At 46.7% G+C, this 20,336-nt stretch overlaps 1 protein-coding gene across 1 annotated transcript in view; it reads left to right on the plus strand.

Moving 5' to 3' along the window:
• The window catches only part of PTDSS1 (phosphatidylserine synthase 1), a 72,657-nt gene extending 53,132 nt beyond the window's left edge, over positions 1–19,525 (plus strand). Inside the window, exons 10-13 of the mRNA XM_055286839.2 lie at positions 5,230–5,329; positions 15,188–15,256; positions 15,994–16,063; positions 18,434–19,525. Coding sequence (XP_055142814.1) covers positions 5,230–5,329; positions 15,188–15,256; positions 15,994–16,063; positions 18,434–18,543 — 349 coding nt within the window. The 3' untranslated portion in view covers positions 18,544–19,525. The remainder of the gene's footprint in view (positions 1–5,229; positions 5,330–15,187; positions 15,257–15,993; positions 16,064–18,433) is intronic.
• Positions 19,526–20,336: the final 811 nt, after the last annotated feature.

Consider the following 20,336-nt stretch of genomic DNA (forward strand, 5'->3'; position numbering starts at 1 on the left):
CTTTTTTTCAGCAGCCGATCCCCTTTCTTCAAATGGCATCTTGCCCCAAATCCTACTAAGTATCTAAACGACTAAGCAGAACAGTTCTGGGTTTGCCACCCAAGACCCGCTTCTCCCCTCCCCTCGTGCCAGGGATTCTTTGGAAGTTAGAAAGTTCAGAGGAGCACAATAGGAATTGTATCTATTGTTTATGCCACACTTAGCTCTTGCTTCCTCCAGAAAGGTGTCTTTGCCCACCCTAATCAGAACTAGAAGCTCACTCCTGAACTTGGAGAACCCTTCCTGGCATCCTGTGTGATTGTGTGGTCATTGAGTTAACATGGATACACATATCATCTCCACTATTGGAGGCTGGGCCCTGGCTGCCAGGAGAGGGGGTCTCCCACACTCTGAGCCGTCCAGGGATTGCTTGTGCAGCCATGGAGCAGTGTGTGTGGGATGCAGCAGCCAGGTACCCAGCCTCCATGTCACTGGCATTGCTGTGGCATCCTCAGAATCCACGTGCAGGCCCATTGGCAAGCCAAAATCTCTTCTTCTCAAGTTTGGCTCATACACCCAGCTCACACACACGAGCCTAGAGCTTTCATGCCCCAGATTCCTACAACAGCCCTGCCACCATGCCTGCTCCACTCAACTCACCGAAGAGTTCCTGACTCTGGGCTCTACATTAACATCATCTTTTTTCCCACCTTCTGGAACTGGCTTCACAAATCGGGGGTGCCGGGAGTACGTGCGCCAGTAAGCAGCCCTAGGTCAGGAATCTCTAGTGCCTGCTCCCAGCAGAAGCACCTCAGGCTGCCCAAATGTTTATTTGCCTTTTAACCCTGCTAAACCAAGATACAGGATGGTGGATGGCATCAAAGGGAGTGGAGGCCCTGACTGAATTCCATTAAGCCACATTTGGCCACCTAGCTTAGCCTGGGAAAGATCAGAGAGATTTAAATTGAACTGAGTAAAGGGACCTATTGCTGAGCTATGCGGAGGAAACCCCAGCACCCCCAGGGGTGAGGAGGTAGGAGGAGGTATGTAGTCTCACACTGGCAGGCTTAATACAGGCTCCCACTGTGCTGAAGCCTCAGGCCTCAGCCCTAAACTAGCCACTCTTGGTAGAAAAGTAATGTTAGCCTTCTGGAAGGGTGCTGTTGATAAGGACTCCCTCTAGTGGGTCAGAGGTAATGGTGGGGACAGTGGCTGGTGGTTAAAAGAGCCCATGTGATCGCTGGGTTCCCACCACTTCTCACCATCTCCACAGCCCTGACCCGGGGCCCCATGTCTGGATGAGTACAGCAGCCTCCCTGCTTCTGCTCTTGTTTTCTCACACAGTTCTGTTCAGCCAGCAGAAGGTTCTCGAATGTTCATCACCACGCTGTTCACAATAGCAAAGACATGGAATCCACCTAGGTGCCCATCAGTGGTGGACTGGATAAAGCAAATGTGGTACATAGACACCATGGAATAATACACAGCCATAAAAAAGAACGGGATTATGTCCTTTGCAGCAACATGGGTGCAGCTGGAGGCCATAATCCTAAGCAGGAAAAGAAAACCAAATACTGCATATGCTCACTTAAAAGTGGGAGCTAAACATTGAGTACACATGGACATAAACATCAGAGTAATAGACACTGCTGACTACTAGGGAGGGAGGAAGCGGGGCATGGGTGGGAAAACTACTTGCTGGGTGCTACGCTCACTACCTGGGTCCAATATACCCATGTAGCATTCCCACACATTACCCCCGTATGTAAAATAAAAGCTGAAAAATTAAAAAAAAATATTAAGCAAACTGGCCGGGCGAAGTGGCTCACTCCTGTAATCCCAAGCACTTTGGGAGGCCAAGGCGGGCGGATCACGAGGTCAGGAGGTCGAGACCATCCTAGCCAACATGGTGAAACTCCGTCTGTACTAAAAATACAAAAAATTAGCCAGGTGTGGTGGCACACACCTGTAGTTCCCGCTACTCAGTAGGCTAAGGCAGGAGAATCGCTTGAACCCGGGAGGTAGAGGTTGCAGTGAGCTGAGATTGCACCACTGCACTCCAGCCTGGGCGACAGAGTGAGACTGTCTAAAAAAAAAAAAAAAAAAAAAAATATATATATATATATATATATATGGAGAGAGAGAGAGAGAAGACCGTGTTAAACCCTCTGCTCTAGACCCTCTAGGATCCCCTCAGACTAAAAGCCAAGCCTACGGGTGGCCTTCCAGGTCCATATTACCCTGACCTCAACTCAGCCCTTTCCCCTGATTCCTGGCCCTTCCTTGTGCCTTTCCCATGCCCAGGCCCCAGTCTGGGACTCTCCACCCTTATATAATCCCATAGCCGGCCCCCTCACCTCCTTCTAGCCACCTTCTCATGAGATGTGCCCACACACACGGATAATGGCTTAGCTAGGACTCCTCAGCACATTGGAACAAATCATATCCTTAAGTTGCTAACTCAAAAGCGCTGGTCTTCAGAAAAAACTTCAGGTTGGCCAGGCGCAGTGGCTCATACCTGTAATCCTAGCACTTTGGGAGGCTGAGGTGGGTGGATCACTTGAGCTCAGGAGTTAGTTCAAGACCAATCAGGGTAACACGGCAAAACCCCGTCTCTATAAAAAATACAAAAATTAGCTGGGCGTAGTGCTGTGAGCCTGTAGTCCCAGCTACTTGGGAGGCTGAGATAGAAGAATTGCTTGAGCCTGGGAGGTGGAGGTTGCCATGAGCCAAGATTGTGCCACTGCATTCCAGCCTGGGCAACGGAGTCAGGGCTGGTCTCAAAAAATTAAAACAAAAAAACAAAAACAAAAAAACTTCAGGTCATTATGAAGCCAATGATTGGATTCTGGCTAGTATTTTCTTAAAATGAAATAGAATAGAAAAATATCAGAATAAGGATGCAAATTGTCGTATGAAGCTTTTGTTTCAGTGAGTGTGTGTATGCGCATGCATATACTGGATCACAGTGAAAATTGTGTTTCTTTCCATGGTTCTTAATGGGCCTTAGATCACAAAAGTTTGAGAAACACAGCTTTAGTCGGCCAATCAACATGCTTTTAAAAGGGGCCTCAGGCTGGCTCACGCCTGTAAATCCCAGCACTTTGGGAGGCTGAGGTGGGTGGATCATTTGAGGTGAGAAGTTGGTGACCAGCCTGGCCAACATGGTGAAACCCCACCTCTACTAAAAATACAAAAATTAGCCGGGTGTGGTGGCATGTGCCTGTAGTCCCAGCTACTCGGGAGGCTGAAGCAGTAGAATCGCTTGAACCGGGGAGGCAGAGGTTGCAGTGAGCCGCGATCACGCCACTGCACTCCAGCCTGGGCGACAGAGCTAGACTCTATTAAAAAAAAAAAAAAAAGTAGAGGGGCCTCAAGTCTAGTTGAATATTCAGAAATCTTTCTAATAAACTCAGGGTGTTCTGTCTGGCTTATGGGTAGATAATCACACTTATGTTCTGGGCTCAACACTCCCATCATAGGAGTTGTTCAGGAAGTCCCAGCCAAAGATGAAATCATCCTTTTTATGTCTCCGCACTGCACAGGCTGGAATACCAAACATGTAACTGCCACCTAGCGTCTTAATCACAGTCTAGACTTTAGAAGTACAGTGAGAAAACCTTCTGGGTTCCTCCACTGAAATGATACTTTCTCACATGTGACATGCTTTGTGGAGCAGCGCTTTAAAGATTCAAGCCAACCACTCTTAAACCTTGTTTGGTTCGGGCTAGGGGAAAAGACAGCCTGAGACTCTCTAACGACAAATTGAGGAGAATTTCTGTTGATTTTTCTGCTTTGCTGAAGTGGTTCTAACTCCAGGCATTCAGGCCTTCAGTTGTTTAGAGCCATCCACACTTTTGATGATGGCAGTGATCACTGTGTCTGCCAGTAAGCACAGGCACCAAGGGCCTTCTTGCCTTTTTTTTTTTTTTTTTGAGGCAGAGCCTTACTCTGTTGCCCAGGCTGGAGTGCAGTGGTGCCATCTTGGCTTACCACAACCTCCACTTCCCAGGCTTAAGTGATTCTCCTGCCTCAGCCTCCCGAGTAGCTGAGACTACAGGTGTGTGCCACCATGCCTGGCTAATTTTTGTATTATTGGCAGAGATGGGGTTTTACCATCTTGGTCAGGCTGGTCTTGAACTCCTGACTTCAAGTGATCCATTCACCTCAGCCTCCCAAAGTGCCAAGATTACAGACATGAGCCACCATGCCCTGCCCCTTCTTGCCTTTTTAGAAAACATTTGTGTGAGTACACCATTCCTGGAGTGTACAGATCTCATCTTGAGCAAGGAATGCATAAAATGGACTTGTCTAAAATCAGTATTCATATGCTGCCTGGGATCTCATGGCCAACTATGTCAACCTCACCTCATCCATTCTTACCTCCAAGTCCTGAACCTTTAGAAAGGCCTGATTTTTATAGTCATAAATGAATATATAGAACACAAGAGTGACTTTTTTAATGCTTTAAAGGGGAAATAAGTGTGTGGCGTTTCTTAAAAAAAAAAAAAAAAAATTTGTATTTAGCACAATCTTTTACAGATCAAGAGAATGTAAAGGGTTTATATTGTCACCAAAAACAGGGGCTATTTCATCTGGAAATTCTTAGAAGCCTGGGAAGGAATGTGATTAATGCCTTCAAATTATTGAAAGACTCCCTTGGAAGGGTCAAACTCACCCTGTGTGGCAGCCACCTAGCCCCTTAATCACAGTCTAGACTTCAGAAGTACAGTGAAAAAGCCTTCTAGGTTCCTCCACTGAAATGATACTTTCTCACCTGTGACATGCTAGCATAATGTTAGGACCCAGGGTAGGAGGTATAGGAGGCAGATACCAGCCTGAGACAAGGAAAAACTTTCTAACTGCTAAAGAGTTTGACCAGAAAAATAAGTCACCTTGCAAAGGTAGTAGGTTCCCTGTGCCTGAGAGGGTTCCAGCAGAGGCGGCGTGATCACCTACCCTTATGGCAGTGGAGGTGCTGAGTTAGGTGATGCCAGTGCCCCTAGCTATTAAAATTTATGAGTCACAATTTTGGTCTGGGAAGAAGGAAGAAGTGAAAAATACTTTATTATTTCCGAAGTAAATGCAGTTAGCTTGAACAGTGTTATTTTGTGGGGTACCTGCTACCAGTGTTTGAGGCAGAAATCATGTGATGAGTTGAATTTTTTGATTCAATCATGCATATTTTGGATAAAGTGTATGCTCTGGTAAGATGGATTAATACTTAACCTCTGTTCTCTGTCTAATTAGGGTCATTGGTTTCCTGGAGGCCATTGTTTGCATAAAATTTGGACAAGATCTCTTCTCTAAGACCCAAATACTCTATGTTGTGCTTTGGCTTCTTTGCGTGGTAAGTCATTGCATTTTACCCAAAGGCATTAGCTAAACTCTCATAGTACCGCTTTAAACGGAGGGGGAAAAAGAAACCCTCTTGTGTATCAAATTTCCTTAGAAATTCATAAAAAGGTGTTCTACTTGTAATTGTCTGAGACTGGCCACCAGCCTAATTTTAAGAATAAGACACAACTACACCGTATCTGAAATGGGTCACCTCAGCAGGTTCCAGTCAAATGCCCTCGTCAGGTACCCCCCACGTGCATTTCCTTGACTCACGAGAATTTGTCTGCATGTGCTATGCATTTAGGGACCGCCATGAAAGGACAAGGAAGATCACAGTGCACTTTGCTTTCTCATCATCATCATGCCGCATACATCTTAACATGCATCTCATTGCACATAGATTTATATATAAAAGGACATATGGTCTTTCATAGGCAATAAAATATGTTTTGGAAGATAATTCGATCCTGCAATTTCTGCCCTCCAGGTCCACGTTACAACCCAAGCCTGGATATCACCTTCCACTCTGAAGGGAAGAGCCTCTAGGGATACCAGCCTAAGCCTTGGTTCTTTTGCCCTGGGGCTCTTCCCTCACCTTTCAAATGAAGTAAGATAGTACCCACTTACACATTTTGCGACTGCCATTCTTCATTTAAATATTTGAAGTTATTATTTTGAAGAAAAGTTCTTATTTTATATTTAAGCTTAAGATTTTTCACTTAGTCTAGAAAATGTATTGGGCTTTTTAAATAATCATAGAAAATTTCAGACATGTGCAAATAGAGAGAATAGATGGCCTCTCATGAACCCATCATCGGTTATCAACTCAGGGCCAATTGTGTTTCCTCTTATGTTGTACTCACTGCCCCAAACCTAACTTACTTTGAAACAGATCCACCTTTAATATTTCAGGATGGATCACTAAAAGAAGCTCAGGATGCTTTTTCAGTTTAATGCAACCACCCTACCATTATCATATCTAAAAAAGAATTGACAATAATTCCTTAATATCATCAAATACCTAATCAGTGTTCAAATTACTAACTTTTTCTTAAAGCTTGTATTTGTTTAACAATATATTTGAATCCACATTCACCCATCATGATTGGTTGGCGTGCCTTTTAAGTCTCTGAATCCATAGGTTTTCCTTCTATGGCTAATCCTCTTTCCCTCGTAATTTATCAGTTGAAGAAAGCAGCTCTTTTGTCCTATAGATTTTCCCACAGTCTGGATTTTACTGATTTTATCCTATCTTGTAATTTAACATATTTCTTTGTCCTCTGCATTTTCTGTAAGTTGGTAATTGGATCTAGAGGCTTAACACATTTGGGTCTAGTTTTTTCTTTTCTTTTCTCTTTTTTGGCAAGACTAACCTTTGTATTTTTAACGTGTCTTTTATCGCCTTTAACGGGATCTATTTTTAGGGTTACTTGTTAGAAATCCTAACTGTGCCAAGGCACAGTGAGCCTGTTCTGTCCTGTTTCATCTTGAACAATAAAAGGGAATAATGATCTCCTTTGTATTTAAACTACAGAATTAATGCCCAAGTATATTTTTCCATGTCAGTGAGACCAGATGTAAGGAATCGGTTAGGGAAATGAGTCAGACATGCCCAGACATTTTCACTATGCTCTTCTCGGATATGTCTCTGGCCTGTGCACCTCAAGTCTGAATTGTAATAGGACCTGACTGCAGGGGGCAGAGGTGGGTGCCCTCTTCACCGGGTACCAGAGAACCACCTGCCCACAGGGAGGGTGAGACAGGCAGGACTCCCAGGACAAGACAGACAGCCCTCCTCACCACAGCAACTCACAGGCCTCCCAGCTGCCTCCTCACCACTGCCCCCCAGGCAGCAGTGGCCAGAAAGGTCTTCTCAGGCCACCCACCCAGGTCCCTGTCTTAGTCCATTTTCTGTTGCTACAACAGAATACCATGGGCTTGGTAATTTACAGAGAAATTAAATCACAGTACTTTATTTGCCTCACGGTTCTGACAGCTGGGAAGTCCAAGAGCCTGGTACCAGTATCTGGCAAGGGGCATCATCCCATGATGGAAGGGCGGAAGGGGGAAGTGAGCATGTAAGACAGCAGGAGGTGGGCTGGACTTACCCTTCTTATCAGGAACCCACTCCCACGATCACTAACACGCTCCTGTGATAACAATCCCACTCCTGCAATAATAGCATCAGTCCATTTATGGGGTACACGCCTCATGACCTAATCATGTCTTAAAGGCCCCACCTCCCAATATCATTACATTGACAGCTAAGTTTCAACATGAGTTTTGGCAGGGACATTCAAGCCATAGCATTCCACCCCTGACCCCCGCTTCTCACATACAAAATACATCCATTTCATGCCAGTAGTCCCAAAAGGCTTCACTTGGCCCAGCATCAACTACAAAGTTCAGAGTCTCATCTAAATCAGATATGAGTGACGGTCAAGGCACAATTCATCCTGAGGTGAATTAACCCCACTTGGACACCATCGCAGTTTCTGGCCTATACCTTCCAGAGTGGTAGCTCAAGCCACACCAAGGTCCACTTGAGCCACAGCCAAGAAGAACTATGCCAGCCGTGAGCCTGTGAAATCAAACAGGTCATCTACTTCCACAATACAATAGTGGGACAGGCATAGGATAGACATTGCAAATCTGAAAGGGAGAAATGGGCAAGACAAAAGGGATAAGCAGTCCCAAGTAAGTCCAGAACCCAACAGGGAAACATTACATCTTAAAGCTGGAGAATAATCTCCTTTGACTTCATGTTCTGCGTCCTGGCCTGGAGCAGGAGTTGGGCCCCCAGGCCCAGCAGCTCCATCCCTATGGCTGTGCCGGGTTTGGCCAGTGCTTCAGTTCTTCCAGGCGGGAGTTGCACACTGGCGACCCTACAGTTCTGTGGTGTTGGGGATGACCCTGCTGCCACTAGTCCTCTCTGGTGGCTCCGACCCCGCATTTCTCCTTGGCATTGCCCTAGTAGTGGCTCTCTGCAGTGGCACTGCCCCTGTGGCAGGTTTTTGCCTAGTCTTCTAGGCAGTTCGCTGCATCCTTCGAAATCTAGGTGGAGGAAGCCGTGGCTTCCACAGCTCTTGCGTTTTGCATACCTGCAGAATTAACACCACATGGACACCACCATGGTTTATAGCTTATCCCTCCCAGCATGGTAGCCCAAGCCACACCAAGACCCACTTGAGCCACAGCTAAGGCAGCCAAGGAGCACTCTGCTAGAATGTGTGAGTAGAATCCCTAGGTAGCCCTGGTCAGTGAGCCCGTGGAGGGCTCCCCAGGCCTGTAACCGAAAACCATTCTGCCCTCTTAGAGCTCTGGGTCTGTGATGGGAGGGGCAGCCTTGAAGATCTCTGAAATGCTTTTGCTTTCAGGGATCTTCCTCACATTTTCTTGATGAATAGCACCTGGTTTCTTTCTTTCCATGGTAATCTCTTTAACAGCCACATGGCCTCACCCTTAGTGTTTGGAATATGCTTTTTCACTGTTTACATGGCCAGGCTTTGAATTTTCCAGATTATTCCATTCTGCTTCCCTTTTAATTATAAATTGTCTTTAAGTCATTTCCTTCCTCTGGAATCTCATTGTATGCAGTCAGAAGTAGCCACACAGTAGCCCGAATGCTTTGCTGCTTGGCTGTCTTCCACCAGATATCCTAGTTCATTGCCCTTAGGTTGCACACTCTAGAAAGCCTTCAGGCATGGACACAATTCAGCCAAGGTCTTTGCTACTATATGACAAGGATGTCCTTTATTCCACTTTCCAATCCTTGCTCCTCATTTCCATTTGAGACCTCATCAGAATGGCCTTGACTGTTCATATTGCCACCAGCATTCTGGTCATGAACGCCTAAGTAATCTCTAAGAAGACTGAGGCTTTCCCTCTCTTCTTCTGAGCCCTCACCAGGATCACCCTTAATGCTCCCTTTACAGCAATACAGGCTTTTTCTAGCCTGCTCCTCCAAATTCTTTCAGCCTCTACCCATTAGCCAGTTCAAAAGCTGCTTCCATATTTTCAAGTATTTGTTATAGTAACCCCCACTTTTTGGTACCAATTTTCTGTCTTAGTCCATTTTCTGTTGCTGTAACAGAATACTGCAGACTGGGTAATTTTGAAAGAAAAGAAGTTTATTCTGCTCACAGTTTTGGAGGTTGGGAAGTCCAAAAGTATGGCACTGGCATCCAGCGAGGTCATCCCATGGTGGAAGGGCAGAAGGCAGAAACAAGTGCACCAGACAGAGAGGGAAGTGCCAAACTCATCCTTTTTATCAGGAACCCACTCCCAAGATAACAACCTGAATCCATTCATGAGGGCTTTGCCCTCATGACCTATCACCTCTTAAAGGCCCCACCTCCTAATACTGTTAAGTTCGCAGTTAAGTTTCAAGGAGAGTTTTGGCAGGGACATTCAAACCATAGCAGTCACCCAGACTGTAGGGACCCCTCTAATTTCTCTTTAAGTTTTAGAGACTTTCTGTTACTTATTTGACACTTAGAATATATCTCCTTTTGTGGGTTAGCCTTTGTGTCTGTGTGATTGTAACTTATTGAGGACATGCACCATTTCTTATGCTCACATTGACCTCTGGTTCACTTGGTGCAGACCTCTTAGTCCGGGCTTCATTCACAGACAGTTGCTGAGTGCTCTTCCATGCTGTGCCTGGGGCTCTAGCCACACAGATGGATGACGGTGATAAGATTTACTGACGCCTACTATGTGCCAGAGACCATTCTAAGCACTTTCATGAATTCCACATTTGATCTTCAGACTTTGAAGGAAGGTATTTTATTATCCCTCTTTTATAGACGAGGAAACAAAGGCACAAAGAAGTTCACTAACTTGCCCAAGGTCACATAGGTAGTTAAGTGGCAGAACCAGGACTCAAACCCAGACATTCTCTCTAGGGAACTGCTCTTCATCACTGCCCTCCAAGGATCTCTGAGTTCAGATGGCAATTAGACATGCAAACTAATTATGTTAATATGTGATAAATACTGTAAAAGATTGTGTGCATAAGGCTATAGGATACTTAGAGCAACAGACATGCTGGGGGTTGGTGAAGGCTCCTTGGTGATATGTGAGCAGGATTTTTAAGGGTTGCAGTGAACCACTGGCTTTCCCCCAGGCCCCAGCTAAAACTCTAGAGGCTGCTTCCTGTCCTCTAACACTCTTCGAATCAGCCAGTCACTAAGCTCTGTTAATTCGACAATGTAGCTCAACTCCATCTCCTCTCCATTCCCACTGCCTCTGCGGCTGTCAGGACACCCATTTTCTTGCCATTCTGCCCTCCAAATCCATTCTCCATGCTGCTGTCAAAATGATCTTCCAAAATTCAGAACTCAATCTCTTTCCCCTGCTAAGAATCATTCTCTCTGGATGGGGGCTTGAGAGGGCACAATAACACAATCTTTTCCCCCACCTGAGTTAAAAAATAAGAGATAAGCAAGATAGAGGAAAGATATGGGGATCAGAGTAGCATCTTCATTTCTGAGAATTCACCTTTTTCAGGAAATGCTGGCTTCCTTAGAGTCATCATTCAAGGTGTGACACCTCCCCAGGGAAGGAGTGAGGGGTGGAGGGAAGCAGTGAAGCTTCCTCCACACAGGAAGAAACTTCAAGAAGGAAGAAGGCTCCCCACCATGAAACCTCCCAGATGAATTATAAAATCTGCTCGTGTGTTCAGGACCTTCATAGTGGGAGCATTCCATCACATCTGCCCACATGTACTCTATTCTCAGGCTGCACTTGTCTGCTGGTAGTTACCTAAACAAGTCATCCTTCCAGACTTCTTTTGCCCTTCCCATGCTGTTTTCTCTGCCTGATCTGAAAGACTTTCCCTGCCTTATCTACATGATGAAACTGATACCCCAAAACCAACTTAAACATATGCCCCCCATGAAATATGCTCTGACCTCCAAGGCAAGTAGATAGCTCCCTCCTTGGGACCAGTAGCGCTTTATACGTAACTCAGTTCTAACCCCAGTGCGGTGGAATTTGTTTTGTTTCTATCCGTCTCCTCCACACTGCACTCCTTGCTCAGAAAGAATAAGTTGAAGTCATCCTTCTGGCCCCACTGCCTCAAGCACAGTGCCTGGTGCATAGGAAGCACTTGGCAGCTTCGTAGAGAATAAAGGAATGAGTTCAAGAGACAAAGACTTGCGACATGCAGGTGGCTGGGGGACAAACATACAAAGACAGGAAGCTGTGAGAGTGCCCAGTGGCTCAGGAAGGTGGTGACCTGTTTGAGGAGTGACAGTGTAGAGAGCGAGTTGGATGAAGAGTAGGACAGCGTCCCCTGCTTAGGAAGGGCTTTGTGCGGCTGTAGTTGGAGCTCCAGCGATTTTCAAGCGGGGAAACAATGTGGTCTGATCTGTATCTCATGGGGAAACACCATGGAGGCTGGGAGAGTCTAGAGGGAAGATGGGCTGGGGGGAGGAAGCACAGTCAGAGGTGCTGCCAGGCCTAGTTGACAAGTAACTGAAGCTGAACCAAGGCAGAGGCATTGAAGATACGGAGGAAGGGCTGGATCTGAGAGTTGTTTAAGGAATCCGCTCAACAGGATGCCATTACTCTTGTGATAGCTGGGAGGGGACTTGAGTGCCACTCCAAAGGTTCTAATTGGTGCCACTGGGTGGCCACCAGTGCTAGCGACAGATTGGGGGTATAGGAGAAGCCCATTGAAAGGGGGAGGTGAATTTGGTTCAGGGGATTTGGGTTTGAGGAACCTTTAGAATTTACAGGTGGAAATGTCCTGTTTTATGGGAAATTCTAATCTGTCAGTAACACTGGAAGGATTTGGTCATTGGTGGAAATAAAATACTTGGGAGGAGCCCATATGGAGGGTGCAGTTGGAGTCCTGGGATTAGGTTAAGAGCTCAGGGAACATGCTTCTGGGAGAGGAGCTGACTGAGGCTGGGATTCCTTAATAAGAGGTCAGGCCGGGGACAATGAGCAGGATTGTGAAGACAGGCAGAATCTCTGATTAGACTTACAGGATGAGACATGAGAGAGGGACCTGGCCTGAAAAGAGGCCCTGAGACAGGATGATTAGGGGTCTCCACTGCCTTCCTTCAAAGAAGAACAGAAACAAGGTCCTGGCACTTTTTAAAATATTCCTGACCTTTATTATAAAGAGCAAGATTGATCTCAGACCCAGGAGTGGAGGCGAACATTATTCAATAAGAGAGCTTCAAGTTACACCGTGCCTTCTGCCCCACTCAGAGAAGCAAAGCCCCTAATTACTCCCCTGGCCTGGTAAGAGAGCGCGCACGGAGCTTGAGATTAATGCAGAAGCAAAGATCCCGGGTGCTGGTTAATAAGCTTTTCCAGGAGCGTGGTTGTCTGCTCGGCCGTCATTAATTTGAATGCTCATTACCATAATGTAGAAGCCAAGCTGGGGTCCTGCGCCCTCGTTGCCGCCAGCCCCGTGGTCTTGGACAGCCTGGCTCTCATCCCACGTAGTTTCTTCTCACTCCCCCGCCCTTTCTTTAAACGAAGTGTGCAATTGCTATTTTAAATCTGAGCCTTGACATTTTCAGTGGGTACGTGCCTAGATTTCCACAGGTGTGATTGCAAACCTGTAAATTACCGGCTTCCGTTTGCTGGGACAAGTGTAAAATGGGCCTCTTTGTACGCAGGTGAAGTAGATTTGGCAATCACAACAGGCCCTTTGTGTGACGATTCTGATGATAAGCACCTGTCGTTCTCCACGTGCCTGCTGTTTGCCCCTGGAGGGAGCGGCAGCTGCCACTGCCTGTCCTATTGAGCCTGGGACTGGGGAAGGGAAGAGCCCCGCGTGCCTGCCCTCTGGTGGTCAGAGTTTGCAATGACAGTCTAGTGGAGGGACCCGCCTCCCCACAGCCCTCTGGTTTGGGGAGGTGGAACCTAACCCCCCAGTCCGCTGTGTGAAACCCAGAATGTCCTGTTTTGCTCTTTGTAAGGGGCCTAGCGCATACACAGGCTTACACTCTGCAAATCATTTCTAGTCCTTCCCACTCTTTCCATGCCATGAAAATGGCACACTTAACGTTGGTATATCTAAGAAATCTGGGCAAGCATTAGAGCATGTTAAAGGTTGGAAGTCATTTTCACTTTGTAGTTTTAATGTATTCATTCGTGGCCTAATTTTTGATGGATATGAGCTTTTTAATAAATCCCTAACCTGTAGGTATATGCCAGTTTGCACGTGGGTTTAGTAGGAAATGAACCAGTGGCGCTGCTTGTGCTTCTCATTCTCTCTCTATGCTGCCACTGTTCCTGCTTCCACGTAACTGGCACGGAAGAGGACGGCCAGCCAGAGTGTTGCTCTCCTTTCTTTTTTGGAAGTAAGATGGCACTGTGTATCCAGCAGCTACCAGGAAATGTCACTGATAAAGGAACTGGGCCAAAGCTGGACTGCAAGCTGCCGTGATGAGAATTCACAGCCCCTGCCTTCCCGCCCTACCACCAGACTGTGGCTGTGCAGAGGAGAAGCTGCTGCTGTTCACTGTTCCCATGATGCTTTTCGTTCTCAGGGATGGATACATGGATGGAGAAATAAAGCTATATAGGCATAAAGCCAATATTTGTATCAATAGCCATCCCTTAAACTCAGATCCGGGGGTTTCAAGAAACCTAAGTTCTGGCTCCAATGTTCACTTCTCTGAGCTTTCATTCTTCTTCTGGAAAATGAGGGGCAATGAAATTAATGGTCTCTGAGGTGACCTTTTTGATCTAAAGTTATGATTCTTAGAACTAAAATTATTTCCTTGTGAAGGTCCCTCCATGCTCTCACAGCTGTCCCCACAGTTGGTGCAAGATGATAGGGGTCCAGGAAAATGACAGGTGCCCAGGTGTCCACAGGAAATGCAGGGGGAGAGATGGAGGCTCGACAGCCAGGATGGCTTGATATGAATGGGTTTCTAGAGCGAGGAATTTGGAAGGAACAGGCAGTTGCCTTGTTTTGTTCTGGTTGCTTTGCTTGCAGTGGGGAAGGTGTGGCCAGGGAGATTCATGGCCCTGCTCTGCCTGCCCACCCTCCCTCCTTCCCGCCTTTGGTATGCAGTTCAGGCAGCCAGAGACTTTTCCTAAGCTTTGATTTTTTGACATGTTTTGAAACTTTGGATTCTTGTCTGTGCTTTTCTTTCCTTAAATTAGGGTATAATTTAGGGTGTCGGGGCAGGCCCAGTGGGTGGGGCAAGTGTGGAGTAGAGGTTGTCCCTGCCTCTGGGCACCCACAGGCCACACCCTCCTCATTCCACTCAGGGCGTTACAGAGCATCTTTATTTTCTCTTTGTTTTCCTATCCATATAACCAAGAAAAACAAAAGCAATAAAAACTGGGGCCAGAGTAGGGTCACTGACACTCAAAAGCCTGGAAAAGCAAGGGCAGCCCTGTCCAGCTGAACTCCCCACCCTCTACCCTGAGAGTGTTTGTTCTTGGGCCCTCAGGTGCCGCTGTGACCTCTTCCCCCTAGAAGCTGACACACTGAGTCCTCTTAGCGCTCTCCTGTGATGGGGAAGCTAGGAGAGGATGGGCCCTGAAAGTCAGAACTAGAACATAGAATCCTCTGTGTCTTCTTTAACAGAACCCGCAAAGCTATCAAGAAAATGCATCCCACCATATCCCACATCTGAAAATGGTCTTTCTTGCTTTCTGATAGTAGAGTCACAGGTAGTAACTGTGGTCTCATCATAACCCTTATTGTCAGAAGCTTTGGGTGTGCACCCTCCCCTTGAGGTCTGATCTCTGCCACGTCCAGCCATTTTGTAACCGGCGTCCAGACGGCAGAAGTGCATTGAGCTGTCCTGCATTAATTCCCACTGAAACCCTGAAGTTCTGGGAAATTGAATTTCTTTGTGCAGCATCATTTGTTTTTCTCTTCCAGGCTTTCACTACTTTCCTCTGTCTGTACGGCATGATTTGGTATGCAGAACACTATGGTCACCAAGAAAAGGTATGGAAGGAGAGGCAGGGATGGCCATTGTTTAAAATAATCACCCCGGGCTTGGCAGGTTAGCTCAGAGCATGTGCCTGTAAGGATATGGCGAGGCAAACACTGAGGTCAGGGCCTCCAGTTCTGCCACTGCAGAAACTGCATGTCGCAACTCATTCCCTAGCCATTGCTGGCCCTGCTTGTGACGGCTCTCTTCGGTAGACCAATATTTTTGTCTAACTTTTGTTAGATAAAAAAAAAGTTATGCTTGTTTGGAGAAAAAAAGAAAAGTGATAGGAAAGCCGTGACCTGGCCTTTGGAAGCTGGGTTTTCTCCCCAGCTCTTAAACTGTGTGGAGGCCTCTTCCTGTGTTCCAGCCTGTGGCTCTTCTGGGCAAACGCTTGCCCTGACCTTCATTGAGTAGATATGAGGATACAATAGAAAACAGACATGAATGGCTTTAAGACACGATGGCAGTCTGGTAGACGGTAATTTTTTTTCAGTAAAAATAACACTTTATTTACACCTTCAGTCTAAAGAACTTAAGGCATGTTTTGGAAGATTGATTCTGCATCACCTGGGAGAGGAAAGAACCTTGTTTTTATAGCAGAGAAATATAAGCACAGGGAGGTTCTGTCACTTGCCAGTGATGAGCCCAGCCTGGGAGAGGCAGGGACACAGCATGCTCGCCTTTTTGCCCTGCCACTTCTCCCAGGGAGTTCCTGAAATTCCTGCACTAAGCCTGTCTCTCTCCCTAGACCTACTCAGAGTGTGAAGATGGCACCTACAGTCCAGAGATCTCCTGGCATCAGAGGAAAGGGACAAAAGGTATCTTGTTCATTGTTTAAAATTTTACTGGGTCCTTGAGATGTGGAATTATTACCTATTCTTTGAGTGGAGATGATATAAGCTTTGAAGGGTCTCAGGCCTACCCATCGAATGTCTCCTGTCACTTATTAAGAAACATGCAATGGCTGGGCACGGTGGCTCACGCCTGTAATCCTAACACTTTTGGAGGCTGAGGTGGGCGGATCACTTGAGATCAGGAGTTCAAGACCAGCCTGGCCAACATGGTGACACTCCCGTCTCTACAAGAAATACAGAAATTAGCCGGGTATGGTGGCGGGCGCCTGTAATCCCAGCTACTCAGGACACTGAGCCAGGAGAATCGAATGAACCCGGAAGGCGGAGGTTGCCGTGAGCCAAGTCATGCCACTGCACTCCAGCCTGGGCAGCAGAGTAAGACTCTTTCTCAAAACCACTGCACTCCAGCCTCTGCAGCAGAGTGAGCCTCTGTCTCAAAAAAAAAAAAAGAAAAGAAATAAAAGAAAAAGAAACATGCAAAATGCTCACAGGATCTGAGTGAGAAACTTGTTTTGTAAGAAGAGGCTCCACGTAGCTCTGCCCTTCCTGAGGGCCCCACACCATTTCAAGCACCCTGATGGGAACGTTCTTCCTCTTGGCTTTCATCATGAGTGAACAGGAAGAACTGTATATCCGGCCAGGCACAGTGGCTCACACCTGTAACCCCAGCACTTTGGGAGGCCATGGCAGGATCATTTGAGGCCAGGAATTTGAGACCAGCGTGGGCAACAGAGCAAGACCCTGTCTCTACAAAAAGCTTAAAAAATTAGCCAGATGTGGTGGCACATGCCTGTAGTTACAGCTAGTCAGGAGTCGGAGATAGGAGGGTCACTTGAGCCCAGGAGTTCGAGGCTGCAGTGAGCTATGCTTGCACCACTGCATTCCCACGTGGAAGACAGAACAAGTCCCTGCCTCTTAAAAAAAAAAAAGAATTGTGTATCAGGAGGAAAAGCCTTTCAAAAGAGGGGGATCATTTTAATGGCATTTATTCAAGAGGCAGAGCAGTGTAAGAGATTTCAGTCGTGTAGTTAGGGAGCCTCCACTGGCCTCTAAGGATCACTTTGGGAACATTTGGGGCCACCCGGTTATTTCAAAGAATTAGACTTGTAGAATAATGACATTGAGGTGACTTCGTTGGACAGTAATTCCTTGTCAATCCTTATAAGCTGCTTGGGAAGCTTGGCTGAGGAAAGAAAATTACAAATACTAAAGACTGAATTTTAGCTCACAAAATTGCTCAGAGAAACGGTGGGCCAATGGAGAAGAAAACGCCCTGTTGCAGTCATTCTCCTAAGTTCTTTTGGCATCAGGCTCATTAAAGATCTCCCAGGGGAGACACTAGCATACACTGTGCTGAGTTGCTGGCCGCCCTTTTGGGGAAAGTTTCTCCTGAACCACGGAATTGATCAGTGAGCGGCCCGTGGTGAAATCTGATGGAGATGGGCAGAGGGGCTCCCCAGGTGTCCTATTTAGAACCATGCGCTTACAAACAACCTTGGCACTTACGGGTTCTCCAATGAAAAGAATTAAGCAGTAGTAGAGATGTATTTACTAGATGGAATAATAGAAAAAGAAAAATAACAAAAACAGAAGTCTTCTGAGTGGGGAAAGAATCTCTTAGTCTAAGTCAAATGCTCCTTACAGTGGAGACTGTAACTCTGGTAACTTTTTTTTTGTTGGCAGCCTCAGGTGGAGATTTCCTATGGGGCTGGATCAGAGCCCTGGGGCAGAGAACCCTTTGGCTTGGCCGCTAGGCCAGGCAGGGGCTGAACACAGGCTCAGCCGGAGGGCAGAGGCTGCCCAGTGCCCTCCATCGTGGGCAGCAGGGGCCTGAGTTGTAAGGATGTTCTCCAGATCAAGTGGTAGAGGGTGTGAAATAGCTCTGATTTTATAGTGTCAAGAGTCTTTCCCGATGTCGGGTTTAGAAGGTGGTGTGGAGCAGGTGAAGGGATGGAAACCCTTGGTTGCAGGGCAGGATGGGCACCGCGTGGTGTGTGTTCTAATTGCCCCTCGTTTGGGCTTCTGTTTCACCTGTGCTCTCACTTCTGGTCCTCACCATCATGACCATGTCCATCATACACAGGACAGATGTACACACGCTTCAGGAACCACCCAGACTTTGGGGGGCTGTTGCGTTGAACCCCGCGCCACCGCGTGTGCTCCTTCAGTACTAGTTCTTTGAGAGCCTCGCCTTCATTTCTGAATGAGGCCACTAGGGGGAGTGCACGTATCAGGGAAGAACCTGTTCCCCGGCAAGCCTAGGGCAGTCTGGAAAAGGGCAGCCACCAATCTCCAGAGCCCAGGGTGACGGTGTGCTCTGATTTCTTTGGCCAGGTTCTGAAGACAGCCCACCCAAGCACGCAGGCAACAACGAAAGCCATTCTTCCAGGAGAAGGAATCGGCATTCCAAGTCAAAAGTCACCAATGGCGTTGGAAAGAAATGAAAAACCCTGGTTAATCAAAGATGTTCCAGAGTGCCTAGAACTGAGGGGGAAATGGAACTCATTTGGACCTCCCCGTGAGGAGGTCGAGGCGCACAGGGCAAGCAGGAAGAGGCGAGGGCACTTGGGGGTCATTATTTGAGATCGTAAGTCTTGTTTCCCACAGACCTGGCCGCGTCAGGCAGATCATTGCCTGGGGGGCCTTTGCCAACGTGCGGTCTCTTCTAACTTCAGCACTTGGCATGCGGTCACCGGTGGCAGCGCGGTGTGTTGAAGGGAAACGGTAGCTATTCATTCACAGTTGCCAAGAGCAGCTCCCGCACCTGCTGGATCGTGGATGCAGCGTAAACATCTTCCTTCAGACAAGGCATTAACCCCATGGTTAATGGACTGGTCACCAGTTTTTATTTTATTTTTATGAATCTACGTTTCCATTGATTGATTTAAGTTCAGGCCACTTTTCTGTCTTTTGTTTGGTTACTGTTGTTATTTGTTTTTAAGTTAGGATGCTTTTTAACAGCCTTTAGAAGCCGCTGCTGAAATTGACACTGGGGGAAGGGTTCCCCTTCCTTCTAGAGCAGAAAAGGGAGAGAGGTGTTGCATTCCTGTTTGGTAACCTCAGTCTCCTGTAAGACCTTCTACCACGTGGCGAGTATACACCAATCAGGAGAGGGTAGCTGCCTGCATAGGAGCCTCGCTTCCGATTATTCCCTTCCCAATGTTATTCATCCAGACTTACCCACAGTGCACAAAAGCAAACCTGCTAGAGAGGCAGTGCACACCACAGCTTCTCCCCAGCCAGGTGCCTTTTACATCGGGTTTGTTCTCCTTCCATGGTGTGTTGCTGACATTGTCACTGAGTCCCATGTGAGGTGCTGGTGAGTATTACCTTTCATCCGTGCCATGCTCTAGAACCTTGACCCTGATAGTTCACCACCTCTGATGGATCCCTGTTTTAAATAAAAACGATTCACTTTAAAGCCTACCAAAGGTCTGTCTGTAAAATGCTCATTTTCTTGCATCTTACTGGTATCTTCCATTGATTGTAAGCAGTCAGTGTGTTTTTCAAGTGATTTTAGGATAATGTATATGTGTTATATGTAGTGAGAAGAAAAAGAAAAGATGTGTATTTTAAAGGGCTTACAGAGATATATGTCCTACTTCTTAGACTTCCCAAGTGACCAACAGGAAATGAACAACATAGTCATTGTTTTTCCTGTGGTAATGGTTTCCAAGTTGGATTTTTTTGTCCTCTAACAAGAGGCCAGTACCCAGTTGATTAGCTTACAGATATCAACTCACTGAAAGTAATCTTTTGTTCCCTAATTTCACAGAGCACAAAGGTTCGTTCCGATGTCTCTTCTTCTTTAAGGAAATCTTTAGCCATAGAAGTGTCACTTTTTTTTTTTCTGCAAAAGAATTCCAAGATGAAGGAGTTGGATGAATCATGCCAGCCAGGGTCACATCCTGTCCTCAGGGGGCCCAGGGCTCAATAGTAGATTCTGCGGGAGTGGAGAAGCGTCAGTGGCAGCTCCGCTCACTTGGCAAGTTAGGGGTTTGGCAGTGATGAGCCTCAGCTCCGAGCTCTCAAATGTCCTCCAGCCAGCATCCGCCTGCTTCCCACAAAAGGATAGAAGAGAGGCAAAGTGCGTGTTTTATAAAACCTGCCTGCACTTTTATAACCCATCAAAGAGGCCATTTTTAAACACAGGTACAATTTAAACGTGATCTTTCTTTGCAAATAAATATGTTTTGTTTCATCCTGTGTTCTGCTTTTCTAAGCATGACATACTTGT

The sequence above is a fragment of the Symphalangus syndactylus genome, chromosome 7 (assembly GCF_028878055.3).
Source record: "Symphalangus syndactylus isolate Jambi chromosome 7, NHGRI_mSymSyn1-v2.1_pri, whole genome shotgun sequence".
NCBI classification, from domain to species: domain Eukaryota; kingdom Metazoa; phylum Chordata; class Mammalia; order Primates; family Hylobatidae; genus Symphalangus; species Symphalangus syndactylus.